This window comes from Nothobranchius furzeri, chromosome 4, assembly GCF_043380555.1.
Source record: "Nothobranchius furzeri strain GRZ-AD chromosome 4, NfurGRZ-RIMD1, whole genome shotgun sequence".
In the NCBI taxonomy this organism is placed as follows: Eukaryota; Metazoa; Chordata; class Actinopteri; order Cyprinodontiformes; family Nothobranchiidae; genus Nothobranchius; species Nothobranchius furzeri.
In genome coordinates, this window is record NC_091744.1 from 1,408,281 (window position 1) to 1,422,342 (window position 14,062).

The 14,062-nt window shown below is 42.0% G+C and overlaps 2 protein-coding genes across 2 annotated transcripts; one reads left to right on the forward strand and one right to left on the reverse strand.

The window, feature by feature from the left end:
- stx10 (syntaxin 10) lies at window positions 1-7,049 on the reverse strand. Its single transcript, XM_054743529.2, has 9 exons — window positions 6,952-7,049; window positions 6,334-6,409; window positions 5,903-5,996; window positions 5,429-5,523; window positions 3,329-3,391; window positions 3,112-3,195; window positions 1,731-1,837; window positions 715-809; window positions 1-309 (listed from the first exon to the last, which is right to left on the reverse strand). Exons 1-9 carry the CDS (start codon window positions 6,984-6,986, stop codon window positions 233-235), a joined length of 726 nt encoding a protein of 241 aa, XP_054599504.1. The 5' UTR covers window positions 6,987-7,049; the 3' UTR covers window positions 1-232.
- A 4,842-nt stretch (window positions 7,050-11,891) lies between these two features.
- Window positions 11,892-12,839, forward strand: ier2b (immediate early response 2b). Its single transcript, XM_015968490.3, has one exon. It carries the CDS (start codon window positions 12,055-12,057, stop codon window positions 12,604-12,606), a length of 552 nt encoding a protein of 183 aa, XP_015823976.1. The 5' UTR covers window positions 11,892-12,054; the 3' UTR covers window positions 12,607-12,839.
- Window positions 12,840-14,062: the final 1,223 nt, after the last annotated feature.

Here is a 14,062-nt window from a genome sequence, read left to right on the forward strand (position 1 = left end):
ATATGAAGTAGCATCAGATGTCCTCCAGCTAACCCATGTTTTTCTTTTCATCCTCCAAAATCTGAGAATCACACCCCAACTTTTCCCTGCAGATCATCAGTTTCTCCTCGGGGGATTAGTGGAGTGACTGGAGGAGAAAACGGGAGATGGATCCACCGTCCCTCTGCCTCCATCTGTTCATCCTGATGAGAGGAGTTGGTGATCATAGTCAAAGGGTCAGAGGTCAGGGATGTCAGAGGGCAATGATAAGGATGAGGACCACAAGTAAGATGGCGACCAGCACGCCGATGACACACCACTGTCTCCGGCCTGAAGGAGACAAGACACGAGTTTATAAATCAACTAAAATAGGCGTGAAGATGTACAAACAGATGATGACAAAGCACTTTATAGTCAACACTGAAGCAGTTTAGGTGAATGTTTGTAGTTTAAAATGATAAACAAGTGGAAATGGATCCGGTTGTGTAACCCTTCGTAGTGGAACTGGATTCCAGCTAAATTTAGCTCCGTCCTTCAGTCACTGTTTACTTTAAACACACGTCTGCTTGTGATTGGCTGAGAGTGGCGGCCCGTTCTAGTAGACACCAACTTCAGGCAACAGACTCATCATGAACACCTTCCACAGGATTTATACGCACATCACTTTAAACCCAACTGATTTCACAGATCATAGATGAGAGGGAGATACCAGACAGACAGGTTGTGGAAGCTTACTGCTCGTCATGTGAGACACTTTCTCTAGTTTTTTGAGGACGGAGTCCATCCGGGACGACGTCTGATCCATCTCGTCTCCAAAGTCCCCCAACATCCTAAAAACAATCAAACTTTTAAATTAAAAACCGTTTTTAAGAAACATTTGAGGAAAATGTGGAAAAATTAATTCAGGACATTTCTCGGTATTTAGTGCTAAAGACATTTTTGACTAAACCGTAAGAAATCCACCTTAAATCTAAAGGTGGAGAACTCAGTGACTTGCGTTAATTGATGGATTTTTCCTTTTACTTTACATCACACAATCACAACAGCTGAAATCCATTTAGGTTAAATTAGCATGTGGCTAAAGAAGATCTCTAGAAGCTGTATTTCTATATTACCGGTATATTAATAGACATATCTTAAATTATAATAGCTCTGTCCTGTATGAAAAAGATGTTTATTAAGTTACTTACAGTAAATCTCTCTCACATAAAGCAGTTTCAGCAGTTTTATCCTTGACATTTTCAGTACCTTCCAGAATGAGCTGTTTCAGGGCTCTGTCACTTTAAGAAAAAAAGCTGGAGATGGCCACACCTACCCCCCCCCCCCCACCCCCCCCACCCACTCAGGCTGCTATAAGCTGAAAAGCTCTGACATTCTGGAGGGGCTTGAAGTAGAGCCGCTGCTTCTCCAGCAGGTAGGAAAGGTGGTTCTGTTTGTGACATCACAAACAGGGACTTTTTGAAACAGCACGTTTTAGGCACATAATTACTAAAACCAAACACTGGCAGAAAATGGATGGATGGTTTTTGTCACACTTGGAGGGCTTATAGAGGCAGTAGAGACCCTCGTGGCAGCACAAATGATGCAAAACGTGAGTTTTGTGTAATAAGTCCACTTTAATAAAACCATTATTAAACTATTATGTCAAATTAAGCAGCTAGACTTCTGCTTGGTGCAATAAGACAATATTGTAACGGCTGTAAAAAAAAAACAAGTTTGTTGTGTGGAATGCTACCATCAGGATTACTCACACAGCCTGCTCATCCAGCTCGTCCCCGATACGTCCAGACATGTCCTTTAGGACTCTGATGCTGCCCGTCACCAAATCCAGCTGTTCATCCTGCTCCTGTATTATCAACTTCACACACACACGCACACACGCACACACACACACACACACACACACACACACACGCACGCGCACGCGCACACGCACACGCACACACACACACACACACGTTCAAAACTCAGGATTCCCCCCAGAAAACTTGCTAAGCCCAGCGAACTGTGATAGCGCGGGTGTGTGTGTGTGTGTGTGGGGGGGGGGGGGTCGTTTGCTACTATGCCTCGTCCGTGAAGGGGGGATTGCGCTCGGATTGTTCTGCTACCAGGAGAGGGCGGGCACTTGGACGCCTGGCCTGGCGGGGTAAAAAGCAGGGCTTATGAAGGTCTGGAGGAAACCCTGAAACTTCAAACTTCTTCATTCTCATATTTACAGACCAGCGCAAATTTGAAAACATGAGGTCTGCATCGTTTCACACCAAATCAACGAGCCGCAAACAGAAAAAGAAAATCAGTAAGAAATAAAGATATTACTGTTGTTAAATCACAAAGGTTTGAACTAGCTGTTGGGTTTTTCTTCTCATTTTGTACCAAAACCCACAACCTGACAGGATGTGTGACGGGACGCTTGTATCACTCACCACTGCAGTCAACCCACAGCACAGGAAGCACAAACTAAACCTTCATTCAACCCGACGCAGAAGACTCCTTTTCTTTATTGAGAGAACACGGAGCCATGCTAACCTGCAGAATGAGCCCAAAGCGCTCAGATCATCTTTATTCGACACGTAGCCGACGCATTTTCTCTCCCTTTCCTTACATTTTTTATCACTATTTTTTTCCTCATTTAAACATGCTTCTCAATCATTTTTTAAATCTTTTTTGTATTTACATTTTTTGGTTTTTGTGAAGCGCCTGGTGATTTTTATCTTGAGAGGCGCTACATAAAAGATCGTTTTCTTGCTTTCTAGCATTAACTCCCAAGCTTTATTGTGATTGGATTGTTTGATTTAAACGTTTCACAAATCAGATTCAATAGGATTTTCTCCAAGAACTCAGTTTCATGGCACTCAGTCATTATTTAGTTGATAAAAATAAAAGCCAAAACGCAAAATGAGCATAAAAAAACTATCATTAAATCATGATATAGAAGCCTTAAGACATATTTAGCAGCAGTAACCAACTTCTATAGAACCTCAGCCCCTTCATTCAGCAGAATTATCATTTTAAACCCTAAAATTCCCACAAAAAACACACAAAGGTACCCACCCCCCATTTATTATATAGCTTTTTTCCGTTTTAAATGTTGCTTTAATACTCGAGCTTCTTCTCTTCCTCTCATCCATCTACCTGTTGCTGCTCCTGTTGCTCCTGAATGTATCTGGAGTTGGCCGACACCAGATGAGCCTCCAGTCCTGTTGATCGTTCTTGGCCCTTTGACGTCAGCCCGAAAACACAAACAGAAGACACGGTCAACGGATTCCAACATACAGAGACGTACAGGGAGCTGAATCTTTACAAAGTGTGTGTGTGTGTGTGTGTGTTCTGCATTTAAGGGTTTTCTCACCTGCTTACTTTTCTTCTCAGCCTGAGCAACGGCAGAGGGACTGGACAGCTGATCTTTCATCTCCTGCCATCCCAACACAAGACAAAAACGGGTCACAATAGGGACAGGTAAAGCCCTGCTGGGTCTAAACGGCCTCATTAATGACATTTTCTGTTGCTTTGGTCAGAATCTGCTGTCGGAAAGCCAAAATGTCAAAAAGTGGTTTGTTCCCTCTCAGCAAAAGTCGAGTGACTAAGTCCTGCTCGGGTTCCTTTACAGAGACGGACTCCTATTATCTGTGTGGACAGACGGACACTCATTCAGCTTCAGGCATCAAACCATCGGGCCTGGTTACAATAAAAACAACAGTGAGAGCAAATTAAGTTTTGTTTTCCTTGAAGGCGGAAGCTTCAGCTTGTGTTCGTCCCAGCAGGGCCTCGGCTGCTAAAACACATAAAGACCTTTCTGATAACAGGGTGCTTTCCTCAGCTCAAACAAACTGACTTGAAGGAACTGAAAATCTAAATTTACTGTTTAAAATCAAATTTAAAACACACATTTACATTACTGAAACCCCTCTCACTTTTATGAACTTGTTTTTAAAAAACATGCACAAGTAACCGTACAGGGAGCCCAAGTCACACCCATCTACTTCTGCACCACGGGGCCCCAGAAGAACGAGAAATAAAATAAATGCAAGTCAACGGGGCTAAAAACGCTATTTTCCAATTCTGCTTGTTTTGTGCCATGGATTTCACATAAGATGTCCGTGAATTTTAAAGACCCATTTTGATACCAAGAACGTGCTTATTTTCGAACTGGGCGAACGATATTTTAGGTTTTGTGTGAAAATAAGTTCAGGACTACAAATGCGCCTCATGAAAGTGACGTCATCAAACCAGACAGGGAGAAAACTGAGGGAAAATGGCTGTGAGTTCAGCAAACCTCCCACAGGAGGAAAGAACCACCAGAAATCTGGTCATTTGGGAAGTAGAAGCTACGCTAGGGGAGAGGAGATTATGTGGTGACGTCACATATGCGACGTGCTGATTTCTGGTGTGTAGTCAATGCTAATTACGAACGTCCACAAGCTGATAAAACTCAAAGTACGTGACTGGCGTGGTCGAAACACCCATCGTTACTTTTAATTTAAATTGCAGTACAACATATGAGCGATCCAGGGCCTAAGGCGAAGCGGATTCGAAAATGGCTCTTTTTAGCCCCGTTGACTTGCATTCATTTTATCGTTCTTCCCCATGAGCCGACCAGAAAGGGTGGAGACTTAAGCCTGGTTCATGCTTCTCCGTCAGCTCCGCAAGACACAGACACGCACGGATTGACGGAAGCGTTTTGCTCTCATGCTTCTCCGCCTCCTGGAGAGTGTTGCAAAGCAATTCCCCTCCAGGACAACAGAGGGCGTAGCGCTGTTCTGTGGTATCCTGTCACGTATCGGTCCAATATAGTAGGTTTACATTGTGGTTTTCTTTGTATATATGAGACTTTTAACACGGATAAATTTGTCTCTCGTCCTCCTCCACCTCTTCATGCGCTCCCCACCTCTAAACCCACGTTTCCTGTCATTTCCGTCCACAAATAAAACGCTTGCTGCGCATCTTTTCACTCCTCCAGTCACAGGGAATTAAACGTTCGTGTTTTTAGAGTTTTTTCGAGAGATCTTCTTCAAGCTGCTCCGTGTCTGCCGCTGGTTATCCTCGGCTCTCTTTATGTTTTTGAGGGCACAATGGCGGCGGTGTAGACGACAGCGGCGTCCTGACCAATCACAGGCTTGCGTTGTCTGTCTCGACGGACGGATGTTTAGAAAAGAGAGCTCGACTCCGTGCGTCCGTGCGGAGCTCTCCAGCAGGCCCGGAAGGACGGATAATGGCGTTACGCGTCTCCGCTCTGACGCAGACGGAGAAGCATGAATCAGGCTTTAGGCTCCCTATGGGCTCTACCGACTGATGTAAACAACAGTCACACAAAAACACCAAATCAAAACAACTTTTACTTTACAGATTTTTTAAAATAAGCTTATTTCCTGATCACAACAAAAGGTCACAACAGAATATCGCTGTGCTAATCCAACGATTTCCATAAGTTTGAACACAAAACAAGAATGACCTGAACGGACGTCCTGGTTTGCTCCACGAAGGCTCGCCTCTCCTGAAGCTCATTGTCCCCGAGCTTGAACTTTCCTGGATTTGACTCCACAATACCTGATCCAGTCAAAGTCCCAAATGAAACAAGCCAACACAGTTTGAACCTAAAAGCCCTCATGTGTCTAACTAACCAAACATCTTTAAAGAGCTAAAACCAACTATCAGAATCAATTATTAAGATGTTTTTTTTTTTCAAAAACAGAATGAGGACAAAAAAATGTTTTTAATCAATCTACCCTCTGAAAATATTTACTTAAAATCATTTCTCTTTTGGGCTTATTATGCAAGTGGAAATGATTTCAGTCTTTTGAAAGGTCATAAAACCAACAGAAAACTAGCAGAAGGGGAAAAAAAAGAGTTGAACATAAATCATTTGTTTCAATATAACTGATGGACAAAGATCAGGACTAGAGATCTACTCATGTAGAAAAGATACTGATAGTTTCACTGAGGTCCTCCAGGTCCCAGTCTATGGCCCTCAGACAGTTCCTCAGCTCATTGGCACTCCAGTCCAGCTCGTCTCGACTCACCTGAGGCCACAAACACAAAATGACGCCCGATTTTGGTTATCAGTCGTTTTTATATTTTTACACATTTCTCTAGTCACCTCTGTATATTGCATTTCACAAGTGCTTCAAAAAGTTGTTTAAACTTCAGCAGCCATTCATTTCACTTATTGGCAATTGTATAATAGTCAAGTGTTACTAACTGCACATGCATTTCTCTCCCATGTATAGTTATAGTTGGGATTGTGTTTCACATTTTGTAGATGTGCTCATGGAGATTTTAGGATCCTTTACACTTAGGTTTATAATGAGCTATGAGTGGTTTGAATTCTAAACAAAATAAACGTTTTCCGAGGCTCACCTGAGTCCCTTCCTGCAGAAGTTCCTCCCATCTGTCAAACAGACTCCGAGCTCGGGAGAGAGCCTTCTGTACCTCCCTGGAAAACACAACACACACGTGAATGTTATCAGGCAGACAGATATTATCACCCCCTCCACACACACACACACACACACACACACACACACACGCACACACACACACACACACACACACACGCACACACACACACACACACACACACACACACACACACACACACACACACACACACACACACACACACAACTATGCAGCCTCGCCTCTCGCCATTTCAAAGTTCAAACCCAGTTTTTCTTCATTATTTTCCCAACAAACTAATAAATAAGCCAGGTGTGGTTTTTGTTGAAAGTAGTTTTATGCAATAAACGAATCCGATATTGCTCTTCACGTCTTTAAAAAAATCTTTACAAAAATAAACACAGCTAATGCCCTGACGCTAGTTAGCTACAGCTAGCCCATGAGCTAATTTTCCTGGTATATCTTTTGAAAAAAGATCTCCACGTGTCACTGTGTAGTTAAAACGAACCGAACACATTTTATGAAGTAACAACTCTAACGGATAATGTCGTTTTTAGGCTTAAATGATGTATTTCTTACCCCTTCACAACGAAAAATGGGTCTTCTATCGACATTGCTTCCTTCTTCTGTTTGCAACGCGCATGCGCTAGATTTAAGACGTTCTTATGTGCCGGTGTTGTGCCATAAATCGACTCACTGCCAAAAAATGATTAGCTTAGTTTTGTCCAGTTCGGAAGTTGTTTTAAGTGTTGCTATTTGTCTTAAACGTTCACAATGAGGATATATTAATCCTTTTTGCAATATTTGCGATTGAAAGATGGTTTGTGGTAAGAACTGGCTTTCTTTATGTTACAGCCTTGATACTAAAAAAATAAATAAACAATGTAAAATGGCGCCCTGTATTGAATGTAAACGTTGTATAAATGTAAATAAACAATTCTCCAGCGATTTGATTTTTTCCCCTTCCTTTCTTTAGTGGCTAATCATTTTTTGGCAGCGAGTCGATTTATGGCACAACACCGGAACGTGGGATTAAGACAATAAAAGCCCCAAACGAGACCTGCCAGGACCTGGAACAGACAACGGATTTCAGAACACAGTTTAAACGACTGAATAAAATATAAACCAATGATTAATTTCTATAGATATATGTGTTAAAATCATTGCACATATATAAATATGAATGCACTCAACGTTTGTAAAAATAAAATAAATAAAAACAACGTATTTAATTATGAACATTCACTATCAATATGTCTATTATATATTTAATAGTTCACTTGAAAAACATCACTTTTTTTAATTTGTAGCTTTTAAATGTAATTGTATATTTTACAAGTTACAAAAACCCTCTTGTAAGTAACTTCAGTCTTTCAGTCCTGATTGAATTTGCTTGTGATCTGTTTTCACATCAAAAGGAAAGTAAGTGCCGCTGAGAAGAAAAAGAAAAAGTCTGCATGCTCAGCGGATCCTCCAAAGTCCTGCCCACAAGTAATTTCTTTCTCTGTGCAGTTTTTCCCATCCTGTCCCACCCATTTGTCTTTGTTCCTGTGGGGGTTTCCTTCAATCAACACTCTTGCCCAACACCTTCCTTCCTGTCCTCATCCTGTTTCCTCCTTCTCCAGTCCAAAGCCCCCCCCCCCCCCCCCCATCCTGTCCTGTGAAAATTCACAGCTCAAGTTAAAAACATTTAAAAATGAAGCCTTGACACACTTTCAACTAAAATAGTCAGAAACTTATTTTTAACCCGGAGGCAGGCGTTGCAGATTTGCAACGTTAAAACCTGCCTACCTGGTTACTCCACATACGTATTTCATGAGCATTTTTAACTCAGAAGTACTCCTGAAGGACTTAGTTGTTTGTCCTTTTATCAAAACTTATTTAAAAAAATAACTCTGTCTTTGACATACTTTGATTTGCTTCTTTGGTTGGAAAACATTAATTTGTTCTTAAAGTAAGACCATCGCCATATTTACTTGTTGTTTTCATCATAATGTTGAACTCAGAGACCTCTTGGATCATCCAAAATGTTGAAAAACTAGAAAATGCAGGCAAGCAGCCGGGAAACATCTAACAAACTGCACAGGTTGAATAGTGGAGACCCATTCAAGATAGTGGCCGGCAGCGCCAGTCCATCCACAGGGCATCTGCGTACAAGATGTCTGTGTGTGGATGACAACACAGCGGGATATGGAGTCCTATTTCATGATATTCTGACATCTCACCTCTGATTGGCTAACAGCAATACTTTAGTCATTTACACATTCACACACTGATGTGATGAGCTACTCTGTAGCCACAGCTGCTCTGTGGCACACTGACAGAGACGAGGCAGTGGAGCACAGGCGCCACCGGTCTCTCCGACCACAGTGACAGCATGAAAATATTTGTCTAAGCGTCTCTTTTTGACCTTAAAGTCATTCGAATGTTTTGGTTCCAAAATTTCACATTAAGCTAAATTATCACACACACAATTTTTTTAACTCATTATTGTTTAGGTTGTGCCCTCAGCAGGGGGCCTCAGCATTTGCTTCTAAATTATGTCTAAAAATGAGGTATTTCTGATTTTAGTCGGGATAGTTGGAGCTATAAATCAATGAAATGTCAAGTCAGAATACTGGCTGGAACAAGACGACATCTGAGATGAACAAGAAGTCCTTGATCAACAAAAAAGGCGGGTACAGAGTTAACAGCCAGGGAAGAATGAGTGTAAAAATAAACCCAGTGGTGTCTCCTTGTGAGGATGGCCTACCTTCAGCATCTTGAGCCGGGAACAAGACACCACTTGCTGTCTTTTTCTTTTTTTTCAAGACAAATTCAAATCCCTGAACTGTGAAGCTCCAACTGAACAACTGAGTGAACATCTGTACAGTCACGTGTAAATCAGGTTCAACAACAATTCCTCCTTCTGATTTTATTTTTATATTTCTCCACTTCCAAGAAAACCTTCAGCCATTTTGTTTACCAGCAAGGCTCTCACCAGTTTAAGGAAGCATCGACTTATTTCCTCAGAACAACAACTTGCTGTGGCTGTGATTTTCAAACTACGGGAATTTAATCATGAAAGAACAATTAGTGTTGAGAATAGGTGATGCTTTTCTGCAAGTTTGTGCTGTAAATCAACATTAGCAGCAATACTTTAGTTTAAGAGCTAAAATTATTTATTTAAATATCTTTATCAGCTGTGTTAGAGCTTCCTTCCTGGCATGTTTCTCTAAGTAGGTCATCTGCCCTGCCAACCACTGTTTATCATATGGAGAGAAATGCTGCCTGATGAAGAATCCTGCCCCACCCTGGTTTGCACACACACACACACACACACACACACACACACACACACACACACACACACACACACACACACACACACACAAACTTCACCGCTTGATCACCCTCAGGCGGAGGCAGTGTAAAAGTATAATCACACATAACACTGTCACCATGGCAACTGTTTGAGTGCAGACCTGAAGCAAAGTCTTCTTTAGTTATAAGAATCACATAAAATACAAAAAAAAATCAGAAATCTGATCTTTGATCAGTTATCAGAACTAATCAAACATCGGACTTCTGATTATTTTGTATTTTATGTGATTCTTTTCGGTCTTAATATTTACTAGAATTTCTGAACTGTTCAGACTAAGAAAGAAAAAGATTCATGAGCATGAACTGTTTTCCCCAGCAGGAAGGAGGAAACAATTTGCCTGAAAGGTTTCTATGGTTACAAGTTTTTTACAACTTACTGAATAATTGCTTGGCGGTACAACAGGTGTGACTGGTGCACTAATCGAAAGGTGACATCACACATGGTTACTGTTGTGTGTAAACACACACTTGTTCATCTTAAAAGTTAAAAGGATAAGCTGATGTCTTTTTTAAAGATAATACCAGCTGGTTGTAACTTTAACATTGATTGATGAAGCACATTTTCATACACATATAAACAATTCCTTTACTTTTACAGTTTAAAGAGGACAGAATCACTAAAAGAGCAGAATAATCAAACATATTCTGTATAAATGTGGAGGGAGATGTTATCCTATTACAACTGTTTGTGATGTGGAAATAAGGCAAGATAATGTTTAAAATAAAGCAATAGCTTCAAAAACAGACGTCTGACATCTCACAGGACGTCTGTATATGTAATCTGATTACTTTACTAATTGATTTGTTTCACAAAACGTAATAACATCAGCAAGGACAATTTAATGCAAAGTGAGCAAATGGAAAATCATCTCATTATTATTATTATATGGTTGTAATAATAATAACAATAATAATAAAATACATTACTTAATACATGGGCGTTTCTTCGCTTTAATGATAACCCCGTTTCCAGTGCTTGTTATTTTTCTGCAGATTTGTTTTTTTTTTTTTTGCTGATCTTAAACAAATTCATCCTTAAAGCGCTTTGAAGCTGCAAGGTCAGGCTTCTTCCTGTTGACCTCAGCCGTTCCGCTGTTTGATAACCCCTAAACACACCGGTGAGAACTCCTAATATGGAGCGCGTGTGACGCAATCATCTGCTCTGAGCACGCGGCCACGAAGAGAGAGAGAGGAGGAGCTGCGGTTGCGCGTTCACGTCATGGCTTTTCCACTGAGCGCGTTCCCTCCTCCCTCGGGGTTTCTTTTTACTAACGTAACGGATGGTCCATATAAGGTGTGTGTGTGTGTGTGTGTGTGTGTGAGAGAGAGAGAGAGAGAGAGAGAGAGAGAGAGGGAGAGAGGAGCAAAAAGTCCCGAGTAACTGGATTCGTTTTCTTCCCACGTAAATTCTTCGAACTTCCATTTTTTTTTTTTTTTTACCAGAATGTAAATAGAAACTGACACACTCTCAGCACGGGACTGAACTAGTTCACCTTTTCCTTTGTTTGTAGAGCGTTTGAAGTTATTCACATTCTAGTAAAACACTTCCTTAAACACTGACTCCATTATTCTACTAATTAATTATAACTATATTATTATTATCATTATCATCATCATCATCATCATTATTATTGTTGTTGTTGATATTATTATTATTATTGTTGTTGTTGTTGTTATTGTTGCGAGTCTACCATCTTCTGGAGGAAACTAAATAGAATAGACTTTATTAATCCCACACTGGGAAATTCAAACACAAAGACTTAAAGAAAAGGAAGAAGAGAAATAATAACAACATTCTAGGTAAACACACAAAGGCAGTAAGCTGTTATTGTGACCTTCAACCACCAAATACAAAAAATAAAAAGGAAAAAATCCTTCTGACTATTTCAAATGAGCCATGATACATTTTGATTGTTACAGAAAATGAGGAAGACAAAAATGTTAAATTGAAGATAAAACGAGTCGCCACCAGCACAAAAAAAAAAAAAAAAACTAAAATCGTCAGACGGAACAGATGGTGCGTCTGTGCGCGTGCGTGGGTGTTAGGGGGTGTTGCTACAGCAGGTGTGGGCGGCGCCTGCTAGTCTTGTCACTTACTGAGGAATGAAGTTCACTTTACGTCATAGCAGAAATAAAACGCCGCCCTTCTACTCGCGTACTCTCATTTCTCCGAACACAACAGCTGGTGACCAGCTGAAGTCCGGACTGAGATTAGATTAGGAGCCAGAGGCAAAAAGTCTCATTCAGAACAGAAAAGACTCTTCGCTTTTTGCTCAAAGTGCCAAAACGACCGTGCGTAATTACGCGTAAAACACAGCAATGAGTGCCATAACAGCAATGGACGTGAACGTTGAAGCCAAGCGGATTCTGGCCGTATCGATCAGCAAACTGTACGCCTCCAGGACCCAGAGAGGAGGACTGAGACTACACCGGAGCCTCCTGCTCTCTTTGGTCATGAGGTCCGCCCGAGACATCTATCACTCCTCTCGGGAGAGCGAGGCGCCGATCGCGGCCGCTCCAGAGGAGCCGATGGACACCAGCTCCCGAGCGGAGGAGCAAACTCAGCTCCCTGAGCCCGAATCTGAGCCCCAGCCGGTCGCGAACGGAGCAGAGGCTGCCTCGGAGGTGTCGGACAGCCGTGAGGAAGAGAGCGACGGTGAAACCACCGAGGACAAGGAGAACGTGAGCCCGACAAGGCAGTCCAGGAAACGCCGGGGCAAGGCGTCGGCGGCGCCTGACTTCCTTCCCAGCAAGAGGGCGAGACTGGAGCCCGGAGAGGAGAGGTATGCGGCTCCGTTGGGCAGCTGTCGCACCATGGCTGGGGAGTCCCTGACCACTCTGTCTCTAAACCGGGTTATACCTGCGTTCTGAACGGACTGAGCGGCCGATCAACAGAACTTTATTTTGAGAGGAGTAATCCTCAACTCCTTGTCAGCCAAAGCACAAGGAGCTGACCTACATCAGCGGTCCCGGGACGAAGGGATTACAGGTGCCGTGAAGCGAGCTCGGTGCGCCTGCCTGCCTGGGCTGGTCCGAGCCCCGGGCAGACACAGAAGGAGAGGTAACTGGAGCTGCGGCCGGAAAGTTTGAGGAAGAAACAGCAGAGAAACTGGTTCTGTTGCCTGTCGTTTCCCGATGACTCATCACCAGTTCAACGACTCCACACAAGTGACTAGTGCTGAGTCAAAATGTGTGCAGAGGTGAATCAGAGACGTGATAAACAGATGACCACAAGCCAACACATGATCTCACACACACATGAAGCTGGGACTCCTGGGAATTTCCTGTTCTCATAACCAGAAACCAGTCACTGACACTGAAAGAGGAAGAGTTTTCTCACACATCCGCTGCTGCTGTGGACTTCACTACTGCTGCCAGGCTGTCTTACACACTGATTCACACGCATCAGAACATTTTGTGTCTTTATGGTCACTGAAGTCATCTTGTTTGTGTTTGACCTGTGAAAAAAACCACTATACCTCACATTTCAAGCTGCTTCTCATTGGTATGTGACAAAATTAATGTAAATATGTGTAATAAACCAGTTGAAAGGGTGATGAGTTCTGTGTCAGTTTTTGAACTCTTCTGAATGCTCACACGTTTAAACAACATCCTGTGTAAAATGATCTGAGTCATAGGGTCAATCCTTTATTACAGGGAGGAAGCTGGTGCTACCTGGTGCCAGGGTGACTAGTTGTGGTTAATCTCCTCCTGCACACAAACGGCTTACCTCACCGAAGCATTTCCTGTGGATTAGAACATAACTGAATCACGTCCTTCCTCTCTTTTATGACCCTATGCTGATTTTATGGGTAAATACTACAAAAAAAAAAAAGATTTCTGCAACATAACAGGAGCCGGATCCAATCTTTTTACAAAACCTCTGAAACGGAACTCATTAGTTTCCTACAATTCATCCTACTGACATCTAATTACATAATAATCCTTTAATCAAGTGACAAAAGATCTCGATGTCAGCCCACCAATTGTCCTCCCATTGGGAGAAAATGACTCATTGCTGGTTAAATTTTATCACGGTGATGCTAACATGACAACATTGCCAACAGTGAAAAACATGCACTGCTATCTGCCTTAAAGATGACCTCACGAGAAAAACCAAACAGATGATAGATGAATCCTTGCTTTGCTCTTGAAGCAATTCATCACAGAAGTTTTTAAAACTGATCTCTGCTTATGAAATGAATACAGCTGGTTTAACGGCTTGTGGTGTAAAGATACTGTTGGGTTAAGTTGCTTAAACGTCCAGCCGCCACACATCAACCCCATCTTAAAGGTTCAATAAATATGAATTTTACAATGAAATAAA